Source organism: Heloderma suspectum, chromosome 6 (assembly GCF_057233095.1).
Source record: "Heloderma suspectum isolate Gila_16-S chromosome 6, 16-S_ref, whole genome shotgun sequence".
NCBI lineage: Eukaryota > Metazoa > Chordata > Lepidosauria > Squamata > Helodermatidae > Heloderma > Heloderma suspectum.
In genome coordinates, this window is record NC_139463.1 from 71,529,613 (window position 1) to 71,556,125 (window position 26,513).

Here is a 26,513-nt window from a genome sequence, read left to right on the forward strand (position 1 = left end):
AATGAAATTTAGGTACCCTGGCTCACTCAGGAATGTAGAAAAGCAGCAGAGGAAGCAAAAAGTAAAAACAATATTTAGAAGGCTAAGCTGAGGACTTGGGAAAAGGGAATTGTGTACCTTTGAACAGAGCTGGTCTTGTGACTTTCAAGAGGGAAAGTGGTCTGAGGCAATGTGTACTAAACAGACAGTTCTCTGAAATTGCTTTACTTATTTCCTTGTCAAGTAGGGACCATGGAATTTTAAGGTTCAGAATACATATTACTTCATTTAATTGATCTTATCTACATTTTGTTTGTAAAAACTGTATATTTGTTACAGATGCTGGCAGAGAAACTATCCTTTGTTAAGCTGATGGGTTGCTAATATTTACTGATTTGATTTTTACCCCACCTTTCTGTCAAAAACAGCACTCAAGGCAGCTCAGCAATCACCAATAAAACTTAAAACAATTAAAAACACAGTGATAACAGAGCAAAAACACCATCCAACTCAACAGACCCACTTACACACCAAAGGCCCGTTTGAATAAAGCGGTCTTTGCCTACTGGTGGAAGGACAGCAGAGAGGGAGCAAACCTAGCATCCCTCGCCAGGGAGTTCCACAGCCAGGGAGCGGCCACCGAGAAGGCCCTCTTTCACTTTGCCACCAAATGCACCTCTGAAGGTGGTGGTCTCAAAAGAAAGGCCTCTCCCAAAGATCTTAAGAACTGGGCAGGCTCGTATCGGAGAAGGCAGTCTTTCAAGTAACCTGGTCCCGAGCCATATAGGGCATTATAGGTCATAACCAGCGCTATGAATTCTACCCAGAAACAGATTGGTAGGCAGAGAAGCTGTTGTAACAAGGAAGTCACGTGCTCCCTGTAATCGGCCGTGGTCAACAGACTGGCTGCAACTTCCTGGACCAGCTGAAGTTTCCAAACAGTTTTCGAAGGCAGCCCCACATAGAACATGTTACAGTAGTCCAAATGGTGTGTAACTGAGGCATGTGTGACAGCTTTGGCTACTGGGCAGTATAGAAATAAATAAATAAGCAAACAAACAAACAAACAAATAAAATACATGTGTGACCGTGGCCAAATCAGACATCTCTAAGAACGGGAGCAGTTAGCATAGTAGCCTCAGCTGTGCAAACACATTCCAGGCCACCACCAAGATCTGGGCATTAAGGTTCAGGGCCGAGTCCAAGAGTACACGCAAACTGCAAGCCTGATTCTTCAGGGGGAGTGTAACTGCATCCAGCACAGGTTGAGTCCCTTCCCCCTGATCTGCCTTTTGACTGACCAGGAGCACCTCTGTCTTGTCTGGATTAAGCTTCAATTTGTTTGCCCTCATCCAGTCCATTACTGACATCAGGCACCAATTTAGAACCAGAACAGCTTCCTTGGATATAGATGGAAAGGACAGAGTTGATCTGTGTCAACTACGGTATTCAAGTCAGCACAGATGTAATTGATTTTATCCGCAAGGTATGCAAATTGGTCACACCAGGCTATTGAGCAGTTCACGTTCTCTTGTTGCAAGCCAGAATATAATATCCCCCACCCCCGTCTTGCCTGCTGCAACCTGGAGAACCCAGGTGGGAAAAGCTGGGAGAGATTTATTCCCCCAGTCTCATCCAACCAGGTCTCTGTGACACAGACCAGGTTGGCACGCTCATCCAGGATCAGGTTCTGGATGGCGGATGTTTTCTCATTCACTGATCTGGCATTCAGCAGCAGTACCTTCAACCTAGAGGGGACTATCACCAGGCTCTCTGATATGAAAGACAGTTTGGGAGCAACCAACAACCTGTTGCACTCCCAAGCTGGGGAGCTTAGCCTTAGAACCCATTTTCAGCACCTGTTCACTCTGGTATTTCTATTTAACTTATAGTAATGATTTCTAAATGAGTAAGTGGCCACCACAGAGTGGTGGTAGGGGTGGTGATCAAGGGAGTGTGGGGGGGTGAACATGAGAGAGACTTAGTGGGAGGGGTCAGCCCCCCCCCCACACAACTCATGTACCTCAGAGGCAGGCTCCCACAGTGGGAGAAATCCAGAAGCCTGCAATTTGTGGAGGCAAAACGAATTGTGGTGAAAAGCTTGATGAAAATGTCAACCCAGCATGCAGCTGCTGTGAAAAAGGCAAGTTCTATGTTAAACATTATCAGGAAAGAAATCAAAAATAAAAGTGTTAATATCATACTGCCCTTATACAAATCTATTTTGCAACCACATTTGGAATACTGTGTACAGTTCTGGTCACTGCATGTAGAAAAGGGTATTATAGAGTTGGAAAATGTGCAGAAAATGACACCGAAGATGATAAAGGAGCTGGAGTAAATTCTTTGAGGTAAGGTTACAACATCTGGGACTGTTTAGCTTAGAAAAAAGACAACTAAAGGGAGACATGATAGAGGTACAAAATTATGCATGGCGTGGAAAAAGTGGATAGGAGGACATTTTTTCCCTCTCATAATACTAGAACTCAGAGTCATCCAATGATGTTGATTGGCAGGAGATTCAGGACAGATAAAAGGAAGGACTTCTTCATACAGTACATATTTAAGTTATGGCATTCGTAAACATAAGAAGTAGCAATGGCCACCAATTTGGATGGCTAAAGGCTATCAGTGGTTACTAGTCATGATGGCTATATAATACCTCTCAGAGGCATTATGCCTATGCACACCAGTTGCTAGGGAACATGGGTGGGAGGGTGTGGTTGCACGCACGTCCTGCTTGTGGGTTTGGCCACTCTGTGAACAGAATTGTGAACTGCCCAGAGAGCCTGGGTTGCTGGGCAGTATATAAATATAATAAATAAATAAACAAACAAAGAGAATGCTGGACTAGATGGACTCTTGGTCTGATCCAGCACAGCTCTTCTTATGTTCACTTCTCAGATCTAACATGGAGAATCACTGACTTCCAGATAAACAGTTCACAGCATTTTAGATTCTGGGCCTAGTGTATTGATGCACTACTGTCTGTTTATTCAAAGTTCTATAGTCAATACAAAGTCTAAACTTTCCAGTTTTCTTTCTCATCAACACAACTGGTGGTGCATAAGGGCTGGAATAATTCCTGGATATGCTTCCTGACACGTTTCACATAGCACTATTCTTCTAGATCTCTCCCAGAAAGGACATACGTCTTCTAACTTCTTGAAAATCCCATTCATACAAAGAAAACACATTAAGCCTTTGACAAAGTTTACTTTTCAGTATCTCCTTTCATACTTCAGGTGCTGGAAGGTCACCAAAGCCAAACCTTTCTGAATCTATTTACTCAAATTGACAAGGTTTGGCAAGGTTTCATGATACTCTGAGGTTCATATATTCCTGCCAGCTGTTGACCAGCCTTTATTGTGATAGTATGATTTGCCCCATTAATAGCTACTCTGTGGCTTTCTTCACATGGAGCTTTTATCCTGCGATTGAGATTGCTCCTTCATGGAAGTTTGCGGACTCTTTACATGACGCTGTGTCCCTCCAGGGCATCTCCTGCACTAAATGCCCTTTGTTCCATTTTTAAATAGATTGCAGATGATGAGCTATCAAATTACTTCGTTGTGTTCTACTTGAGTGCGGCAAGAAGAAGAACGAGATCAATGAAAGAGAATGGAAGACTCAGCTACCGGGAGAAGGAGGGGGAAAGGGGAGGGGGGAAAGGAAGCGGGTGAAAAAGGGAGTCGTTGTGATCCTGCATTTAAAACGGAAGCAGAAAGCCCCATTTTAAATGCAGGATTTTAGACTGGTATAGAGATGCCCTGTGTCTTGGACCCTTCAAGCAATGCACTAGGGAACTGCAACCACCTATGACGACCAACTTCTTTTATAGATAGATCCACCATTAAAACCTGACTCCTTCAAACATTTTCCAGAAATGGGAATCATCTTTTCAGTCCCTGTAAGAAATGTCAATTTTTTTCCCCATAATAAATCACCTCCCAGTGGGAGAATCAGATTTCTCTCTCACATCAGACTCTTTTCTTTTATAAGCCACAGCGCAAGGGTGTGCATCCCCAGTGTGGGCAGTGTTTTTCTGCCTTATGTTAGCCAGAACCCTAAATTTGAATTGGTCCCAATCAATACAGGTATCTCATAGTCCCCCATTAGATTAGGACAGACTATGACAGGGGCGGGCAGAAAGTAGATCTCCAGATTTTTGGACTTCAGCTCCCAGCATTCATGACCACTGATCATGCTGGCAGGGGCTTCTCGGAGTTGAAGTCCAAAACATCTGGGGATCTCTCTTCTGCCCACTCCTGGACTAGAACAGCCATATCCACAACTACCCTTACTCTACCTGCATCTTCTAGAAACTCCAAATTGAACACCACATAGCCCTTACAGGGATATTCTTCCTGACTAACACCATGGATTTCCAATCCTTCTAAGGGCCAGATAGGAAGATGTATAAGCATTTTCTTGTAAAATTATTTTCTAAAAGTCACTTGTGACCCAGTATACCTTTGTTGTCTTCTCCCTCAATTTTAACCATAATCTCTACCCATGAATCCACCAGTCCTGAAAAAATGTGTGTTGCACCTGACTTAGAGCTTGATGCCGCTAAGGGCCTGGGTAGCATCTTCCCCAGGTCCTACCTTTGCTTCTCAGTGCCTTCCAAGCAGCTTTCAGTTTTTGGAAAACTAATGATGGATTGTCTGTTCTAGAACAGTTTTCAGGGAGACGTCCTTCTATCCCACACTTGTAACAGAAGCGTGCTCTCTGCTGTTTCAGGAAAGACATATTTTGTGGCAGTTGATTCCTCCTCAGTTACTTTTCAGGTGGGGTTTACCCTCTCTGGAACTTATTGGAGACATGACCTTGTCCTGCAGCATTGGCACTTGCTCTGTCAACCTCTTTACCTGGTCAATGAGTTGTGTCTTTGCACTCACCATTAAAGCTTTGGGTACAGACACTAGTATTTCAGTAACTCTTCTAGAGACTTCCCTCTGCAATTATCCTTCAACAGTTTAGCTTCCTCCTCCCTAATTTCTCTTATTAACTGGGAATTATCAAGGGAGTCATACTGTCATTCCTTCAATCTTAAATTGATTAAGAGCAGTGCATCAGAAAGGGTTCCCCCAAGCAATTGAGCCACACTATTTTGATCTATTTAATCACAGCCCCTTTTCACCACAGGCAGGTGGAACACCATCTCCATTCTCTGTGTATAAACTGAAAGCTTCTCTCCAGCATTTTGTCTGGTTACAAAATTGATAATCAACATCTTTAATCTTCTCCGTACTACCAAATATTTTTTGCAATGCATCATGGTAGGGATATACGGATTTTATTAAATACATTCCATCTGTGTTTCCTCATTGATGAAATCGGATTTGTTTTAGGGATGTACGAGAATTTTGTTCCCTTTTGCAAATGCACATTTGTGCTAATGCACACTTGTGCAAATACACACACACACACAAGTAAAGAACAGTGTGGAATCTGTGCAACTCCAAAAAAGCCAGTCTGCTGCAGAATCTGCAGATCAGAATCACAGAAATGCAAACTCATTTGAGTTCATTGCAGATTTCTCTGGCATCCCTACATCAAGGCGGTCTTGCAAGCCTCTTCTATTTTTCAGTCTCAGGTACCTGCAACTCCATAATTTCTGTAACATTCTCAAACTTGGTAAAACTTTCTTCTCCAGGACCTGATACTTTTTTTCCAGTTGACAGGCATAGTTTGTGATATGGAATGGACTCTGAATGTACCTGCAGGATGTTCCCCAAAAGCTTGCCTGGCAGCAGGGGTGCAGAACCTCAGGCCTGGGGGCCAGATCTGGCCCTCTAGGGTTCTCTGTTGGCTGATCACTTGGTGGTTGCTCCAGAGAGCCCCGCAGGCCACTCTCTCACTGCAGCAGCTCCCAGTGAGAGAGTCAGACTGGCAGGGCTCTCTGGGGGACCTGCTAGCATTGCTGAGTAAACAACTGCTCCAGAGAGCCCCGGAGGCTCCACTTTCATGCTGCGGAAAATGCCATAGTGGGAGAGCAGCTGGCAGGGCTCTCCAGAGCACCTGCTGGAGATGGCAGTGGCAGGTCCTCCTGGTGGGGGCAGGGGGAGTTTGCAACCCAATGCTTCTCCTGCTCTGCCACCTGAGGTAGGGGATTCACTCTGCCTTATGTGAGGCCCAGCCCTGGCTACTCTAATCCATATGGTTATGGTTATCCACAAGGATACTGTAATCCACAGATTCCTATAATCCACCAGTTCTCTCCTCCAAAATGTTCAGCCTGCTCCCTTGATCCCCTCTGCAGCCTCCCCTCCTCCTCCTCCTCCTCTTCCTCCTCCATCTTTTCTTTTTATCAGCTTCATCAGCTGACAGTCCCAACTGCCACATCAGCTGACAGTCCCAACTGCCACACCAACATTCTGTGTTTACAACCACCACCACCACCCCAGCTTAGATGGAATGTTTGCAAGCAGGCCTTACCTAAATAATTCAGATGATGGAGAGATATGGGAATTATGTGTTGCCAACTTGCAGAGGCCATTTCTAGCAGTACAGTGGAATGTACCTCCAGACAAGATGCATAACATATTGCCACATAAACATGTGCAGTTTGGGCCAAGCCATGTGTGTGTTTGGCCCAAGAATCGGGTCCAGAGCATCAGAAGTAAGAGAGAGGAAACATTTGCACAGACAGGGGAGAAGTTTTTTTTAAGAAGTCTGTCAGCTGGGCAAAAGAGCATGTGTCTGAGAGAGAATGTGATTGGAGCAGGAACCTCTGTGTATGTCTCTATTAAGACCACATGGAAGTCCAGCAGTGAGGATTGCTGTATCCCAGTGATTTCCAGCCTGGAGCCCTCCAGACGTGTTGGAACACAGCTCCCATCATCTCTAGTGGGTTGTGGAAAGCTGCTCTATCCCAACACAAAAGGGAGTGTGGCTTCTCTAAGAACCTTAAGTGAACTGAGAGCAGCAAAAGGCTTTACAAAATAATAAAAAAAACATTGTTAAGGGGTTGGCCCAAATTTGGCCTCCAAAGGAGACTGTCCTGTTGAAAGGTGAGTGAAGATCAGGATTTCCATGTGCAAATAAGCAAGGCAGGCTGGTGGCTCCTGTTTCAGTGGGGTGAAGAAACCATCCTGGGTTTTAGTTCCAACCAGCCAGACATCTAAAGGAGCTATCCAAGGTGTTAGACCCATTTTGGGGATAGGGTTCAGCACATTGGATAACTCCTTTAGACTTCTGGCTGGTTGTGACTAAAACCCATAATGGAACCTCTGCCCCACTGAGACTGGAGCCCTCAGCCTTCCCTGCATATATAAGGGCTATGTTTCTCCTTATTTGGGGAAATAGCTTCCGTTGTTTTTTTTATAGGATTAAGCAGTTTTTATAACTTCCACACAGAGGCAGTCGACAAGGACAGGGGGATGTTGAGCAATCACAAAACCAATTGGCAGCTAATATTTGTATTTGGACAGATAATTCAGATAATCTGAATGGACAAATAAGTAGGCTAATAACATGTGAGTTCCTCTAATTCTTGTCTTACCAATGTTTGTGTAAGTTGGCTCATCTTAGAAAATTGCCTACATACTGGTGGACTGGGGAGAGGTCATGGTTAAGGAAATCCTACTTTGGGGTTGCAAACCGGGAGGAAGTAGATGGATGCCTTACAAATGTTTGTCATTATGGGAATGCGAATGGAATCATAGAATCATAGGGTTGGAAGGGGCCTCCAACACCATCGAGTCCAACCCCCTGCTCAGTGCAGGAAGCCTGATTCCCAGGTGGTTTCCCATCCAAGTACTAATCAGGGCTGACCCTGCTTAGCAGCTGAGATTAGACAAGATAGGGCACATCCAGCATGGCATTGTAACAGACAGTGCTTTCCTGTAGTAGCTTGAAAGGAGATTATTTGCTCCAACAGGAAGAGAAAACTGATTTCAATAACCTGACATGGCTGATAGGAAGAGCATGAGTGTCTTTTGTAAATAGACACTGTAAATAGCAACTGTGAATCACTTTGTATGCTTGGTGTTGGTTTTCATTTGTTTTTGTTTAATGGTATGTGTATGTGTGCATGGACATGAGCTGCCACCACAGCAGACACCCAATGTGGTCCTTTGGGCGGAAAAGGTTGTGCACCCCAGGTTCAACCTTTTATCCTGTTGTTACCAGGAACAGCTATAAGCATTAAAAAGAACCCATCTGGAGGTCAGAGCTTTTGAGGGAAGGGATGGCATCCTCCATGCTGGGAGACTATATTTTGTTATACTGATTGCTAGCGAATAGCTCAGGATGATTGGTAGATAACTGATCAATTAGAAGATGTTATCCTGATAGCTGGGAATCTGACTCCAGCTTTTGTAATGTGATGCCCATCAGATCTTAGGAAGGTGACATTCTTGTCCAGCCTTCCTCAACTTTGGGTCCCTGGATGTTGTTGCCTCTGCTCTACTCTGCTTGTATATTTGTAAATAAAACAACAGTTACAGTCACTATTATGTCGCCGGTCCTCTCTCATCCAATGAAAAGTGAACTCTGTAACACAGCTCTTTGAACTTAACATAAGAACATAAGGAGAGCCCTGCTGGATCAGACCAAGGGTCCATCTAGTCCAGCATTCTGTTCACACAGTGGCCAACCAGCTGTCGACCAGGAACCCGCTAGCAGGACACGAGCTCAATAGCACCCTCCCACCCAAGTTCCCCAGCAACTGGTGCACCTAGGCTCACTGCCTCCAGTTCTGGAGGTAGCACATAGCCATCAAGACTAGTAGCCATTGACAGCATTTTCCTCCAGGAATTTGTCCAACCCCCTTTTAAAGCCATCCACATTGGTGGCCATCACTACATCCTGTGGTAGTGAATTCCATAGTTTAACTATGCGCTGTGTGAAGAAGTCCTCACAGCATAGGGAATTGGATGCTTCTATAATATTTAGGAACACGTAAGTTCCACTGATTGACTCATGGGGATGTGGAGACCACACCTTAACCCATGAGATCTTGTCTCTTAAGAACTCCATTTTACCTAACAGAAGGACTTAGCCACTGTCTTGTAAGGTTTTAACAAACAAACACCCGTCAGAGAAGAACTATCTTGCTCTCTCTCAAACAAGAACAGAATGAACAGATCTCCTGACTCAACCCAGAATACAACTAAGTCCAGTGTCACCGGGTGCCTAAATCTGCCTTCCTCAACCTGGTGCCCTCACAATGCATTAGACTACAAGTCCCATGCATGAAAGTTCAGAGTACATAAGAGCCGCAGAAAAGCAATCCCAATGCTCAGTGTCAGTTTTGAAGAACATGCTCTCTCCGTAACGCTATGCAGGCATTTGCCTGCAACACCTGAGGGCTAAAACTGGGATCTGGGTACACATGTGAGGTGAATGCACCTACAAAACTACCTGTAGTCAGGAACCCTAATATGGCAGAATTCCCAAACTTTGGAAACTTTCAGGTTTTTGTGTTAAATGTACTCAGATCTCTAAGAGCAGCTGGGTTTGCAAGGACACTGAGTGCAGGGTCTGCGTGTGCGCTCACATCCCCACACCTGTTTTATCCCTCATGTGTTGCAAGCAAATGCCTGCATAGGGCTTGTGATGAAACATGCTATTTAGTTTCCATAGCATGAAAAATGAAGCAGGCTTTCTTTTTGTTTTTTCTTCAGTTTGCCTGAAGCCCCTTAGGGAAGAAGAGCCCCTAACCAGGCTGGCCGGAGATATTTTGCTGCCTGAGGTGACACTTCCCTCTCCCATCAATGTGGATAGTACCCAAGGCCAATCAAGTTATTCTGGCATCTGAGGCAGAACCCCCCCCCCCCCGTTAAAATACAAGCATGCATTAAATAAAAAGTTGCTGTCCTTTTCATGTCACCAAAAATCAGAAGCTGGAGGCAGCCACCTCACTCTGTCTAACTTTTTTATTATATAACTAGTGCAAGCCCCAGGCACTAGTCTCAGAATGATTGGATGAAAATATGTTTGGTCATTTTCCTTGCAACTGGAACAGCTTTCAGGGGGCATTTCCTTCTTTCTCTCCCTCTTCCTCTCTCAGCTTTCCAATTATGTCCTGCGTCAGCTTCCCTTCAATGAGCACCCCAATAATATGACCTTGTCCCACTAGGGATGTATGGATTGGGTAAGATCCGTTCCGTCTGTGTTTTGCAGATGGTCAGGGGCCTTTCATTCCATTGTCCTCCCATTGACAGAATCAGTTCTTTTCTGTTTCCGAATCTGTTTCTTTTTCCAAATTTGCAAATTTGCACAAATGCGCAGTTATGTAAATTCACGCATGCAAAAATGCGCAAATTCCCCCCAAATGTTTAGCCTGTTTCAAGGTTTAGCCTATGGGGAAAATGTCTATTTTTGGCTAGGGGGGGTATTTTGCACATTTTTTTGCAACGGGAAAGCTAGGAAAATGGTCTGCAAGTCTGTGGAATCCACACAACAGGGGAAAAGCTGGTCTGTTTCAGAATCCTGGGGTCAGATTCATGAAAATCCAAATTCATTTGGTTCCATTGTGGATTTCTCTGACATCCCTATTTCCCACTACATTAAAGCAAGCCTCCCTCCACCATAGCAAACGGGGTCTTCCAACCTATCTTCTTCTCGTTGACCCACACAATTAGCCTCCCTCCTTCCAATAAGAACCCCCTCATTTTACATGAAAGCATGGGCAGACCCATCTCTCCTCTGTTGCAAAGAAAGGGGGTGTTCCAAGCCCTCACCCAAGAAGCCCCACCCCCACCTTCACTTTGGCTTGAAAAACAAACGGTGAGATGGGGGGGGGGAGAATAAGAAACACCACCTTTCTCTCACCTGCCCTGAGCCAGAGCCATCCAATATGGCTCTGGTCTTGTGCCCCACCCACTCCTGCCACACCACCCTGCCCACTACCTCCCCTCTCTCACACACACAAATACACAAACCCCACCTGCATGCAGGGCATCATAGGAGGAGCAAAAGCAGCCCCTCCCTCCTTGCTCTCTGATTCATCCCATTCAAAACAATACAATCCAGGGGGAAGCATGGTTGTTGCCCCTAGCAACTGCCCCAAGGCCTAGCAGTGCCCTATTAAGCCTGCCTATGAAGCAAAATGAATAAAAACAAACCCAAACAGAAAAAAGAAAAGCAGGAGGATGCAAGTAATGGAAGCTGAAAACATGGGATGTCTTGAGGCTGGACAGCCATCTGTCAGGGATGCTCTGACTTGGATTCCTGCATTGAGCAGGGGGTTGGACTCTATGGTCTTGTAGGCCTTTTCCAACACTACTATTCTATAATTCTATGATTCTATGATCAGGCACTGTTTGGTGCAGAGCAAATAAACTGGCACTGAACCATAGAACAGAAGGAGACTGGCGCAGAGCAAATAAATATACTGTTTTGTTATTAGAGCTCAAGCTTTGAACTTTTTCCAAGTTTCAAAATTTTCTGCACTGCATAAGCTTCCATTTTATTTATTTATTTATTTAGGAAAATTGGTCTGGTAGATCTCTAGTAATAAGCATTACGCTACTGTATTCTTATATAGATATTTCTATACTGCTCTTCACCAAAATTGGTTCCAGAGCAATTTACACAGCTAAAGTGGAGTGCCCTGGCTGGATTCCTCTCCAAAGTTTAGACTGTGAAGAGGTTCTACTAGTGCCAAACCTCTGGCAGTAGACACTTTCACGATGGGCCCCTTTCAAGCCTGTGTGCTGTGGTTGAATCACTCCATGCACATAAGCAGCGAAGCCACCCCAACCAAGGCGCCAACTTCAGGAACACTCTTCCACCTGGCGCCACAGCTGAGGAGGCTTCACCTGTCCCACACTGTCCCCCACTCACCCTCCCAGTTGGGAACAGCAAGCAAGTGCATTCAGGGAATCCCTGCTTGCCCTGAAGGGAAGGAGCTTAGGGGAGGGGCCTCAGCTGAGGCCCCGTAGGCCAGATAGACCAGCCTGGCAGGCCAAATTGACCCATAGCTGGAGGTTCCCCATCCCTAGTGTAGCAGCAGAGTGTCATACTAGGGCTGGGAAGACCCAGGTTCAAATCCCCACTCAGCCAAAAAGAGATCATTGGCACCTTAAAGACTACTTTTATTATGGCATAAGCTTTTGTTAACACCATTCACTTCATCAGATGCAAGTTGAGCAGATTAATATACACATGCTTCAGGTGCGGGGAGGAAAACTGTTAACAGTGAAGTCAGAGGGAACTGAAATGCAGAAAGTACAGCAAATGTACCCTCTATAAATGATCCATAACTCTTTGTTTTTGCCCCACCCCTCTTTCCCTTAGGCTAGGACCAAAGAATCAGTGCAAGTGTGCCAGAACCAACAAGCTGACAGTCTATCAAATGGATAACTATATTGATAAGGATAAACTCGCCTCCGTCACAGCAAGACGTGAGAAGGAATTCCGAGATTATCAGAGAAGGTAACTTTAACCTACCCCAGGGAATAGAGACACATCTTATAAAATTATACCACAGGATGTGATCTTATGGGTCATAAGAACTGTCTTGCTGCATTACACCAAAGACCAGCCTTGGTCATTTGTCCCCACCGTCTGTTAGTCAAGGATTCATGTACTACTTGCACAAGAGGTTCTGTTCCTGTTGTAATTAATATTCTGTCCATCGATCTATACCAGGGGTAGGCAACCTGGTTCCCTCCATAATCTCTGACCATTGGCCATGATGGCTGAGGCTGATGGGAGGTGTAGCTCACAACATTTGGAGGGCACCAGCTTGCACACCCTTGTTCTATACAATGGGTTGGAACCAGACTTAATCATACTTAGAGCAGAGCTATTGAAATGAATGGAACTTAAATTAGTCATGACTAATGTAAGTCCCATTGCTAAGATCTAGGTTGCTATGAATGACTTGTGCCTGGATCCAACCCAGTATGTATATATCACTTTGCAGCCACAGTTTGCATAGTAAAACTGGATAACAATTAAACGCCTCCCCAAACATCTAAACTCTAACCTTTTCACTACCATTTTTTTGCCCTCTTTCTTGAAAAGGATGTTCCATTACGAATGGGTGTTTGAAAAAAGCCATTGAGCAACCATCGCAAAACTCTGTGGCATCCAATTCTATAAGTCAGCCTTTCGCAGCCTAGTGCCCTCCAGATGTGTTGGGCTACAACTCCCATCATCCCCAGCCAGTATGCTGGGGGTGTAGCCCAAGACATCCAGAGGGCATCAGATTGGGGAAGGCTGCTATAAGTTAATTATGTGTTATATGGAGAAGTATATTTGTCATGAACCCAGTAATGCCTATCCAGTTGCTTTTGATGACTCAACAGCTTGAGAGAGAATAATTCTCTCTCTTGGCCCTGTTAAGTCCAGCAACCATCCAGCAGCAGGAAACTCACCTAAGCCTCTTTGCTGGAAGGACAGAGAGATTTCCCCCTCCACATGTCCTGTGATGGAGATCCTGAAAGCAACCTTAAGAGAATTTCCAATCCTGAGATGATTGTCTTAAGACACCATAGCGGTTTGAAGAGTGGGAGATAGACATATGAATGTGAATTATACTAAGTCAAGCTACTGGTCCATTTAATTCAGTATTGTCTATACCAGCCTTCCCCAGCTAGGTGCCAACCAGTTCCAACTCCCATTATCCCCAGCCAGCAGGGGCATGCTGGAGGTTGTAATCCAACACATCTGGAGGGCACCCAATAGAGGAAGGCTGGTCTACAGTCTGATCACAGCACCCCTGGGTTTTAGGCAGGGGTCTTTCCCAGCTCTACCTGGAGATGTTCTGGATTGAACCTAGGACTTTCTGCATGCAAAGCATGTGCTGCACTATTAAGCTACAGCCCCCTCCTAATTCGGCCCACTGAGTGCAAGCTACCCAGCAGCTTCAGCTCCTGTTAATTTTAAGAAGCCTAAGGGCGTAATCTGTGCATGTATAGATAGAAAAAAAAGTCCTACAACTCCCAGCATTCCCCAGCCAGCATGGCTGGCTGCGGAAAGGTGGGAGTTGTAAATCTTTTTTTCTGTCTATACGTGCATAAGATTGCACTCTTAAACTTCCCAGTTTCCTCAATTTCCTCACTTTAACTATCAGGTGGATTTAGACTATCTTGGGCCAGGCCTGATCCAGCTGCTTCAACTGCTGGGGCACGTCCATCAACAGCAGAGATGTTTGTATACAAATTTAGAAGCTGCAACCTGCTCCAAGTAACATTCTGTGGTCAAAATAATCTTTTAACAACCTCTTATGCAAAAAAACTAAATATGGGAAACACACTCCAACAGAGCCCCTTTAGAGTTGGAGCCTTTCATTGACAAACCAGGAATGTCTGGATGCTAAAAGAGAAATGTTATCTTATCATGAGCTTAAGGGTAGGGCTGTGCAGGGACCCCCCGATCTGACTCGGAAGCTGCTTCGCGGCTTCAGAGGCGGGCCCGATTCAGCCCGAGCTGATTCATGGGGGGCCGGATCCAACTCAGCCCCGAACCCAAAGCAGGATTCAGATGCCGAACCCTGCTTCGGGTCCCCCCAGATGCCACTGCACAACCCCCCAGCTCCTTACCGTGCCGCCTTCTCCTCCTCCTTTCCTTCCCCTGTTTCAGTGCTGAGGAAAATCCTTCCTCTAACACAGGTACGTGTTTTTTGGGGCAGGGGGATCCTCCACTGGCACTGGCAGATGTCAGAAATATGGTGAAAATGGAGGAGAAAAATTGCTTGAGGTAACACAGTCCCTGAGGTGAGGCTGGGGCGAGGGGTTGGATTTACCTTCCCTCACCAATGTTACTCCTTTTAATACTTTATATGTGAAGATGGCAGACATATGAATAAAATACATGCAGCTGTGCGACATCCTCTCATTTTGGCCCGTAGTTGACTTGCCAACTGTGTCAGTCACAAAAAGCATGGGGGACATGTCAGCAAGCAGTAGGAGGCAAACGGAGAGAGGGAGGAGAATTCGTAAGAAAAGAGATTGTTTGAAGTGGGCTTCATGTTTTTGTGAGAGCCTTGGGAGGCGACTTCCAGGGGGGAAGGTGTGTTAGTCTGTTGCAGTCAAAATGACAAAAGGCTTTCCTGTGCTGCCTGGTGCCACAACACGTTTATTTGTCTTCGTGCTTTCTGGGGCAGGAGCCAGCTTGATTAAATATATTAAGTGGTTGCCTAGGTGCACACACTGGGAGTAAAAAAGGAGAGAAAATATTTCCTTGTACAAGGTGAGGTAAAAACAAACAACAATGGCAGGGCTGGCTCTGCCATGCAGCAGGGTGAAGCGACTTGCTTGAGGTGGCATCACATGGTGAGGATAGATAAGGGCAGGAGTTGGTGTCTGAATGTGCAGAAAGATTACTTTGGGTGTAATCTCATGCATATTTAGACAGAAAAAAGGCTTACAAAGGCTTCACAAGACAGCCATGTTAAAGTTTTAGACCTAGTGGGGGGTGAGGGGACTATTTGAGCTCTGCTTCAGACTAGGCCAGCTTTCTCTCAAGATGGATTGGACTACAACTCCCATAATCCCACAGGCCATCTCTCTTTCTCTCTCTTTCTCTCTCTCTCTCTCTCTCTCTCTCTCGGAGAATGAATATATCTAACACACATACATATATATATATATATGAACATGAGAAGAGCCATGCTGGATCAGACCAAGGGTCCATCTAGTCCAGAATTCTGTTCACACAGTGCCCAACCAGCTGCCCATGGGTAATCCACAAGCAGGGCATGAGCGCAACAGTACTCTCCTGCCCATGTTCCCCAGCAACTGGGTACCTAGGCATACTGTCTTTGATACTGGAGGTAGCATGTAGCCATCAGGACTAGTAGCCATTGATAGCCTTCTCCTCGGTTAATCTGTCCAATCCCCTTTTAAAGTCATCCAAATTGGTGGCCATCACTACATCCTGTGGTAATAACTAGGCACTGTGTGGAGAAGTCCTTCCTTTTATCTGTCCTGAATCTCCCATCAATCAGCTTCATGGGATGACCCCGGGTTCTAGTATTATGAGAGAGGGAGAAAAATGTCTCTCTATCCCTCCGTATTGGAGAATACCTAATTTTGCTGTCCAAAATTGAATCCTAGAACTGGAGGAGGAAGACCATCTACTACTACCCAATATAACTTTGTCTAAAAGGGAAACATGCCAGCTAACCATTAGGTATTTCAACACAGTTTGGCTTCTTTTGATGCCATGTGCAGTGTGTTAACTAAAAAATTTGTCCAGTTTTGGCAATATAATACTAAAAACAACAAGGATTTATTTTAAAAGCAGCTGTAAAAAGCAAAAACCAAACCAAAGACAGTTGCACCAGTGTTCTAATTCCTGATGTGTTTTGGGATTCTTCCATCAGTGAATTAGAAGCCATGGGTTCTACTTCTAAGCATTTTTGGATGTTTTTGAAGAAATCCGTTGCCCTTGATAAAATTCGAAGGATGTTGAAACGCATTGGGAATTAGAAAATTGGTGCAGCTGTTTTTTTTGTAATATTAGGATTACCTGTTTTTCTTCTGCTTCCTGCCACACAAGGGAGTTCCAAGTGCTTCTTTGCCCCCAACCTGATGCAACATGAGATCCTTTTTATGGATGCAAATTAGCCTACAAAGAGCTTCCTGAATTACTAAGCCTGTTGTACTAACTTCATCTTTTTTTCCCCCTCACTCCACCTTTTGAAATTGTGCCTGAGGATAATTCTGACCTCAGGCACAATTCTCAAAGTTAGCCTATCCTTTTGTGCTTTTTATTTGACCCTACTCCTAGTATTTTGTCATTGTTCCCCATTTTAAAGTAATTCTCCCCAAAGAGCCCAGTTTAAATGTTGTGTTGTGTTCCCACCCACCCACCCACCCCAAACACACACACACACCAATCTTTTATGTTGGCTTTTGAGGATTTCAAGTCTACCTCACTGCTTTTGTCTTTCTTGCTTTTGACCCCAGGTATCCCCTTGAGACAAAAGATGTCATTATTGCTCAGCCAAATTCTCCTTTAAGCTACCCCATTCAAGGAGCCGAAGTGATGCCTTTGCACACCATTGTGATTCCAGGTATGTCAATGTATACCTAAACAATTGCTGGAAGAAATGAGACAATGAAAGATGTTCTAGCTTGACTGGCAGAGCCTGTCCAAGACATTTTACTGCCTGAGGTGAAGGTCAAGTCAGCACTCCCCCATTTCCACACAGGCAAGCCAACTGGACTGGCAGCTGGATTTTACTTCAACACTGGGGACAGGATGGCATCTTCTACTACATCTGAGGATGTTGGAAAGGCCACATGGCACACACAGTCCTGTCCTCCAGCACCTTACTGACACTCAGGGGTGTTGCTAGGCCCATGAGGCCCTGGACTCAGATCTGTTTCCTAGAGCCCTAAGTGTCTCTTGGTGGCAACACTAGGTTTTTCTCAGCTTAATGGCCATGCAGGGTGCAATTAAGGTTTAAGGTTTTGGTTCTAGTTTATAAAGCCCTATTTAATTTGGGATCATGATACCTGAGAGAGCACCCAGACTGGGGTATGCTCCCAATGGTTCCACATGGACCTGTGGCCCAATTAGAGCCCACCCAGAGAAGAGCCTTCAGTGTGGTGGCCCCCTTTCTATGGAACTCCCTGGCTCTGGAGGCTAGGCAGGCACTAACACTGTGTTGTTTCCAGTGCCTCCTGAAAACATCTTTCAGGAAGGCTTCCATGACTGACTGGCCAAACTTTGTATTGGAATTGTGTTTGTTTGTTTTTTTGTTTAAGGAAATAATAATAATTTTTAACATTGAGTTTTAGCCTTTTATCCTACCTTTGTATCTTTCATTGTTCACCACTCCAGAATCTGTCTAGTTGCAGAGCTGTATATAAATGCTGTAAATAAAATAAATAAATAAATAAATTATCAAGGGGGATTGCAGCTGGGGAAAGAAGGGTTAATCCCCCCACATGGTGCGAAACTCCCCAACCCTCCACCCTGCATGGCAGTTAAACTTAGAAAAAATCCTCCCATTGGTGCCAGTGGGAGCTTTTCCCTTAGTTTAGCTACCATATGACCGGGGGGGGGGGGGCGCTGATTTCTAGGAGGATCACAGCTGGGGAGGGAAGGGTTAACCCTCCTTTCTCTGTGCACTATGTCCCCCCAAATCTGCCCCATGCATGGCAATTAAGCTTAGTGGGGAAAAACTCCCATTGGTGCCAATGGAAAGATGGGGCCTCAAATCTTTTAAGTGCTTATCAGTGCCACTGCTATCACACCTGACTGCCTGAGGCGGCCATCACTCTGCCTAATTATAAGTATGGCCCTGTAAAACCTGTCACTATCTGCAGCTTATCTGTGGTAACTTAGGCTGGCCTTGGTCTGAGCATCCATTCTTCATGTTATGGAACATTCATACCTATGTTCCATATCTTCAGTAAATGTATCATTCAGTAAAGGTACCTTATAGTTTGATGTCTAGTTCCAGGTTCTCTTGGCAGCCATGGAGTCTTTACTGCCATAAACTATGTCGTCTGTGGTCTTTAGCAGGGCCAGCGTCAGGTAGAGATGTATGGAGTGTTTAAAATCTGTTCCATCTGTGTTTCGCAGATTGTCAGGCGCCTTTCATTCCATCATCCCCCCCATTGACGGAATTGGATTTTTTTCTTCCAAATTTGCACAAATACGTATTTGCGCAGATGTGCATTTGTGCAAATTTGCACATGTGAATGTGCAAATTCCCCCAAGTGCGCATTTTCATGCTTTAGCCTATGGGGGAAATATGCACCTTGGGTCATTAAAAAAAAAAATGCATATTTTTCTACAAAATTTGCCCCCAGTTTGGGAAAGCTAGAAACCCGGTCTGTAAGTCTGTGGAATCCGCCCGACAAGGGAAAAGCCGATCCACTGCAGAATCCGCGAGTCGAATTCATGAAAAACCAAACTCATATGGTTCTGTTGCAGATTTCTCCGACATCCCTAGCGTCAAGAGTAGTTATGGTCAGGAACCTGCCAAGAGCCTACACCCCAGCAGGGGTCTGCTTGCAACAGCTCGTTCAAGTTGCTCCTCCTCTTCACTACTGCAACCTGCTTGTTCACCTGCCTCTTGCCCAGACAATAGTAGTTGTGAGAAGAAGGAGCAGTAGATGCTACTGCTTTCTTGTTCATTGGCTCTCTGCCTGTCAAGTAAGCAAGTGGGAGAAATGAGGAGAAGGAGCAACAGCAGCTAGTGACAATAGCGGCGATATTCACTGAGTGAGGCTGGGGCTATTCAGGATGTCTTGCCCAAGGGCCCTTAGAAACCTGGAGCCAGCCATGGTCTTTACCACAGGCAACCTGTAAGAATTGGGCCCAGCACCTCTGCGGAAGCATCTTATGAGGGTGTGGGAATGGACTCAGAGTCCGATGAGGAAGAGGGCAAAGTGAAGGGCGAGCTACCAAGGTTTCAGGAGATAGAGCAGGGAGACAGTGGAAGAGAGGAATCTTTCCAGGTGCCAGTTAATCAGTTGGTTCAAAGCCTAACAGAAACTTTTCCATCTGTGGGAATACAAGATCTTACAAGGAGGGAGGAGTTGGGAGGAACGGATGCCAGAATCACTGGCCAAGAGGGAGGAGCAACTTCAGGAAGTAAGGTGTTCAACAAGGTTGGCCCATCGAAAGAGGTCCCTAGGGGAAGACCCTCCCTGAGGGCAGGACTAGAAAAGCCACTACTGGCTGGCACCAGTTTCCTTGCAACTTTCATAGCAATAGTACATCCATCAAAGGAATCTTTAGGTAGTCTATGTAATATTGTGCAAAGCTAATTAGAGATCTTAGCTCTAGGTTGCTGGAAGTTGAGAAAGTCTGCAACCTGAAGCACTGTTGATCTGGGTGATTCACATAATAAAGGCTATCTACTAAGAGATCAACTTCTTTGAGAACTGCTGAGATATATTTTTATATTCAGCTGTATATATACATACCACAAATAAATACATTTGTTTGACTGCAAACTGGCGGTTCAGCACTTGACTGAGTCAATCCAGGGAATAATTAGTGGGGCTAGAAGATTAGCAGTTCAAAGGGGATATGTAAATGGTGGCATACAAGTGTCCCTTAATCCTAAATGCCCCTCCCTACAGAAGGCAGATCTAGCCACAGCAATCCATGCTTTAATCACCTACCATTTAGATTATTGTAATGTGCTCTTGAGATCAATGAATTCCTGAGATCAATGAATCAAGGTAAGCTGGAGGTGGTCAAACATGAGATGGCAAGATTGAACATTGACATCTTGGGAATCAGAGAACTAAAATGGACAAGCATGGGCGAATTTAATTCAGGTGACCATTATATCTACTACTGTGGGCAAGAATCCCTTAGAAGAAATGGAGTAGCACTCATAGTCAATAAAAGGGTGGGAATAGCTGTACTAGGGTACAATCTCAAAAATGATAGAATGATCTCAGTACGAATCCAAGGCAAACCATTCAACATCACAGTAATTCAAGTCTATGCCCCAACCACTGAGGCCGAAGAAGCTGAGGGTGATAGGTTCTATGAAGACCTACAACACCTTCTAGAACTAACACCAAAAAAAGATGTCCTTTTCATCATAGGGGATTGGAATGCCAAAGTAGGAAGTCAAGAAATCACCAGGATAACAGGCAAGCATGGTGTACAAAATGAAGCAGGACAAAGGCTAATAGAGTTTTGCCAAGAGAACACGCTGATCATAGCAAACACTCTTTTCCAACAGCACAAGAGACGACTCTACACATGGACATGACCAGATGGTCAATATCGAAATCAGATTGATTATGTACTTTGCAGCCAAAGATGGAGAAGCTCTATACAGTCAGTCAAAACAAGACCTGGAGCTGACTGTGGCTCAGATCATGAGCTGCTTCTTGCAAAATTTCAGCTTAAATGGAAGAACGTAGGGAAAACCACTAAACCATTCAGGTATGACCTAAATCATATCCCTGATGAATATACAGTGGAGGTGAGGAATAGATTTAAGGGATTAGACCTGATAGACAGAGTGCCTGAGGAACTATGGACGGAGGTCCGTAACATTGTTCAGGAGGCAGCAACTCAATCCATCCCAAAGAAAAAGAAATGCAAGAAAGCAAAGTGGCTGTCTGATGAGGCTTTACAAGTCGCTGAGGAAAGAAGGGAAGCGAAAAGCAAGGGAGAAAGGGGAAGATATATCCAACTGAATGCAGAGGTCCAGAGAATAGCAAGGAGAGACAAGAAGGCCTTCTTAAATGAACAATGCAAGGAAATCGAGGAAAACAATAGAATGGGAAAGACTAGAGATCTTTTCAAGAAAATCGGAGATCTCAAGGGAACGTTTTGTGCAAAGACGGGCATGTTAAAGGACAAAGAAGGCAGGGACCTAACCGAAGCAGATGAGATTAAGAAGAGGTGGAAAGAATACACAGAAGAACTATACAGGAAAGATCTGAATGTCCCTGATAGCCATGATAGTGTGATCACTGAACTTGAACCGGACATCCTAGAGAGTGAAGTCAAGTGGGCCTTAGGAAGCATTACTAACAACAAAGCTAGCGGAGATGACAGTATTCCAGCTGAGCTATTTAAAATCCTAAAAGTTGATGCTGTTTAAGTGCTGCACTCTATATGCCAACACATTTGGAACACTCAACAATGGCCGCAAGACTGGAAAAGGTCAGTTTACATTCCAGTTCCAAAGAAGGGCAATGCCAAAGAGTGTTCAAGCTACCATACAATTGCACTCATTTCATATGCCAGCAAGGTGATGCTCAAAATCCTACAAGCTAGGCTCCAGCAGCATGTGAACCAAGAACTACTGTAAGTACAAGCTGGGTTTCAAAGAGGCAGAGGAACTAGAGATCAAATCGCCAACATTTGCTGGATCATGGAGAAAGCAAGAGAATTTCAGAAAAAGGTCTATTTCTGCTTCATTGACTACGCTAAAGCCTTTGATTGTGTGGATCACAACAAACTGTGGCAAATTCTGAAAGAGATGGGAGTACCAGACCACCTTACCTGTCTCCTGAGAAACCTGTACGAGGGTCAACAAGCAACAGTAAGAACCAGACATGGAACAACCGATTGGTTCAAAATTGGGAAAGGAGTATGACAAGGCTGCATATTGTCGCCCTGCTTATTTAACTTATTTGCAGAGTACATCATGAGAAATGCCGGGTTGGATGAATCACAGGTCAGAATTAAGATTGCCGGGAGAATTATCAACAACCTCAGATATGCAGATGATACCCCCCTAATAGCAGAAAGCGAAGAGGATCTCAAGGGCCTCTTGTTGAGCGTGAAAGAGGAGAGTACAAAAGCTGGCTTGAAACTCAACATTAACAAAACGAAGATCATGGCGTCTGGCCCCATCACTTCCTGGCATATAGAAGGGGAAGAAATGGAAGCAGTGACAGATTTTATTTTCTTGGGCTCCAAGATCACCGCAGACGGTGACTGTAGCCATGAAATTAAAAGACGCTTGCTCCTTGGGAGGAAAGCTATGGCAAACCTAGACAGCATAGTCAGAAGCAGAGACATCACCTTGCCGACAAAGGTCCGTCTAATCAAAGCTATGGTTTTCCCAGTAGTAACGTATGGCTGTGAGAGCTGGACTATAAGGAAGGCTGAGCGCCGAAGAATCGATGCTTTCGAACTGTGGTGCTAGAGAAGACTTTTATGAGTCCCCTGGACTGCAAGGAGGTCAAATCAGTCAATCCTAAAGGAAATCAACCCTGACTGCTCATTGGAAGGACAGATACTGAAGCTGAAGCTCAAATATTTTGGCCACCTAATACGAAGAGAAAACTCCCTGGAAAAGACCTTGATGCTGGGAAAGATTGAAGGCAAAAGGAGAAGGGGATGGCAGAGGATGAAATGGCTAGATAGCATCACCAATGCAATGAATATAGACTTGAGCACTCTCTGGGAGAGAGCGGAGGACAGGAAGGCCTGGCGTGCTATGGTCCATGGGGTCATAAAGAGTCGGACATGATTTAATGACTGAACAATGTGCTCTACATGGGGCTGCCCTTGGACAGTGTTCAGAAATTGAAGCCAGATTGCTTTCTGGTGCACACTTTGTTGACTATATTACACCAGGCTTATATCAACTGCACTGGCTACCAGTTTGTTTCCAGGCACAATTCAAGCTGCTAGTCCTTATCTATATCTATAAAGCCCTAAATGGCTTGGGACCAGAATATCTGAAAGACCGCCTACTCCCATATGGACTTGCCTATAGTTTAAGGTCCTCTTTAGATGCCCTTCTGCATATCCCACCACCAAGAGAGGAACACAAGATAAAGCCTTCTCTGTAGCGGCACCCACCTGTAGAACTGTCTCCTAAGGGTAGTTAGACTGGTTCCTTAGTTCAGTTTTAGGCAGGCTGTTAAAAGATTTTTCTTCCACATGTTAGTATTTTAAATGCATTAGCTCCACACTTTGCTTTTAAGATTCTCTTCTGCTCTTAATTTTGCTGTGGGTGATGTTTTAAAATGTTTACATTGTTTTAAATTGTGTGTTGCTGTTTTCTAAGTTTCAACATTGTTTTAAGTTTTAGTTATTAAGTTGCCTGGGGGTCCTTGTTTGGGCTGAAAGGCAACTCATAAATTTATTTTTTAAAATTGCATTCTCTTTCATGATTGATTTGCTGTCAAACCTGTAGACAAAATGGCACCCCTCTTTTGCAAGAGCAACTAGAGCTGTTGAAATTACGGATGTCGGAGAAATCCGCAATGGATTCAAATCAGTTTGAATTTCTATGAATCTGACCTGCAGATTCCTCAGGAGAGCATTTTTTTCCAAATTGTGCAGATTCCACAGACCTGCAAACTGATTTTTTTACTTTTGGGAGGGATTTGCGCTAATGCCCACTTGCACAAGTGGAACAAAATTCTCATACATCCCTTAAAAAAATCCAGTTCTGCCAATGAGTGGATGATGGAATGAAAGATGTCTGACAATCCACAAAACATAGATGGAACAGAGTTAACTCAATCTGTACATCCCTATGTGATTCCATAGTGAAACCTGAGCATGTGAAGAGCGCATTTCTCTCACAAACAGCCCCTACATAATGGGCAGAGCTTCAGGGTCAGAAGGCATAGACCCCAGTCAGATCCAAGCTTTTGAACATTCTTTTTAGAAACAAAAACTGGGATTCATGCTCCACTCTTTGCAATTTCTCCTTTCCTAGCTGCTTCATCACAGGGCTGGGCCCAGTCATTCATGTATAAATTATATGTTTATCCTGTCCTTCCTTCTAGGAACTCAGGGTTCCTAGGGTGGTATATACTGAGATTATCCCCTTTTATCCCCACAACATTGCGAAGTAGGTTGGGCTGATATAAATAGCCTTGCTCAAGGTCATGCAGTGAGCTTCACCACAGAATAGAGATGGAAATTTGAGGCTAAACCCAATGTGCTCTCAATGTTTACCTCACTGGCACCCCATAGGCAGGTTGAGACAGCCTGCCCTTGGCGTTATGGTGTTGCAGTCTACCAAAGGGCTGAAAACTGTCAATTGTTTGGTTGCTTATTTAATGTTTACTGTATCATTTTTGATTTTCTGCCTCAAGCAGCAGAATATCTTGGGTTGTCTCTGTTGGGAAAGGTGAATGAACGAAGGGAGAACATGATGAAGATAAATCTCCCTTCTGTCTTTGCCCACATGCTTTTCTGCTCCCCTCTTGCCTTCCCTGCTGAGGAAAACAAATGCAGTGTAAAATGGAGAAGAAAACTAGTTGAAAAGGTGACGCACAAAAGGGGGAGTTTGCAGTGGGGGTGGGAGAGGTGAGATATTTGTTTCATAGGGCTGGGGCTGACCCACTGGTCTCCTTCTGGAAGCGTATTGTCACTAGCCCTGTAAAACAGTGTAAATCAAGGTTTGTTGCACTTTTCAAAACAAAACAAAACACACAATTGGGCCATGCTATTAACTGATTGTATGCTGTAATTTAAAAGTTTCTGTTTGCTTTTGTTCTTGAAGGGCTCGGTTTCCATGGCGCAAGTACAGAAAAACAACAGGTAATCTCATCCATGGAATTTTACAAGGAGCCTGCACAGTGTCGTGTTCCTGTAATTCTCCTGTGCTTTCCTCCAGCTTCTCCTGTCTTTTAACACAGAAAACCTATTAAGAAGGAATAGCAGTACAGTCTTTTCCTAATGCACAGGAAAATGCATTGTTGAGACGCACTGGATGGAGTTGTCCCGGGGGAAGGTGGATTACATGTTGGTGCTGATTTCAGTGGGGCTATGAATCCATTCTGGGTTTCAATCAGAACCAGCCAGAACTCTAAAGGAGCTATCCAAGGTGCTGAACCCTTGTTGTTGTTCAGTCGTGTCCAACTCTTCGTGAACCCATGGGCCATAGCACGCCAGGCCTTCCTGTCCTCCGCTCTCTCCTGGAGTGTGCTCAAGTCTATATTCATTGCATCGGTGATGCTATCTATCCATCTCATCCTCTGCCATCCCCTTCTCCTTTTGCCTTCAATCTTTCCCAGCATCAGGGTCTTTTTCAGTGACTTTTCTCTTCGTATTAGGTGGCCAAAATATTTGAGCTTCAGCTTCAGTATCTGTCCTTCCAATGAGCAGTCAGGGTTGATTTCCTTTAGGATTGACTGATTTGACCTCCTTGCAGTCCAGGGGACTCGTAAGAGTCTTCTCCAGCACCACAGTTCAAAAGCATCGATTCTTCGGTGCTCAGCCTTCCTTATAGTCCAGCTCTCACAGACATACGTTACTACTGGGAAAACCATAGCTTTGATTAGACGGACCTTTGTCGGCAAGGTGATGTCTCTGCTTCTGACTATGCTGTCTAGGTTTGCCATAGCTTTCCTCCCAAGGAGCAAGCGTCTTTTAATTTCATGGCTACAGTCACCGTCTGCGGTGATCTTGGAGCCCAAGAAAATAAAATCTGTCACTGCTTCCATTTCTTCCCCTTCTATATGCCAGGAAGTGATGGGGCCAGATGCCATGATCTTTGTTTTGTTAATGTTGAGTTTCAAACCAGCTTTTGTACTCTCCTCTTTCCCCCTCAACAAGAGGCTCTTTAGATCCTCTTCGCTTTCTGCTATTAGGGGGGTATCGTCTGTGTATCTGAGGTTGTTGATAATTTTCCCAGCAATTTTAATTCCAACCTGTGATTCATCCAACCCGGCGTTTCTCATGATGTACTCTGCATATAAATTAAATCAGCAGGGCGACAATATGCAGCCTTGTTGTACTCCTTTCCCAATTTTGAACCAATTGGTTGTTCCATGTCTGGTTCTTACTGTTGCTTCTTGACCCTCGTACAGGTTTCTCAGGAGACAGGTAAGGTGGTCTGGTACTCCCATCTCTTTCAGAATTTGCCACAGTTTGTTGTGATCCACACAATCAAAGGCTTTAGCGTAGTCAATGAAGCAGAAATAGACCTTTTTCTGGAATTTTCTTGCTTTCTCTATGATCCAGTGAATGTTGGCGATTTGATCTCTAGTTCCTCTGCCTCTTCGAAACCCAGCTTGTACTTCCGGTAGTTCTCGGTTCACATACTGCTGAGGCCTAGCTTGTAGGATTTTGAGCATAACCTTGCTGGCATGTGAAATGAGTGCAATTGTACGGTAGCTTGAATACTCTTTGGCATTGCCCTTCTTTGGAATTGGAATGTA

The 26,513-nt window shown here is 44.6% G+C and overlaps 1 protein-coding gene across 1 annotated transcript in view; it reads left to right on the forward strand.

Annotated features, from left to right (window-relative positions):
- B4GALNT2 (beta-1,4-N-acetyl-galactosaminyltransferase 2 (SID blood group)) overlaps nucleotides 1-26,513 on the forward strand; it is a 66,669-nt gene that overhangs the window by 19,781 nt on the left and 20,375 nt on the right. Inside the window, exons 3-5 of the mRNA XM_084804814.1 lie at nucleotides 12,229-12,366; nucleotides 16,851-16,957; nucleotides 24,854-24,891. Coding sequence (XP_084660940.1) covers nucleotides 12,229-12,366; nucleotides 16,851-16,957; nucleotides 24,854-24,891 — 283 coding nt within the window. The remainder of the gene's footprint in view (nucleotides 1-12,228; nucleotides 12,367-16,850; nucleotides 16,958-24,853; nucleotides 24,892-26,513) is intronic.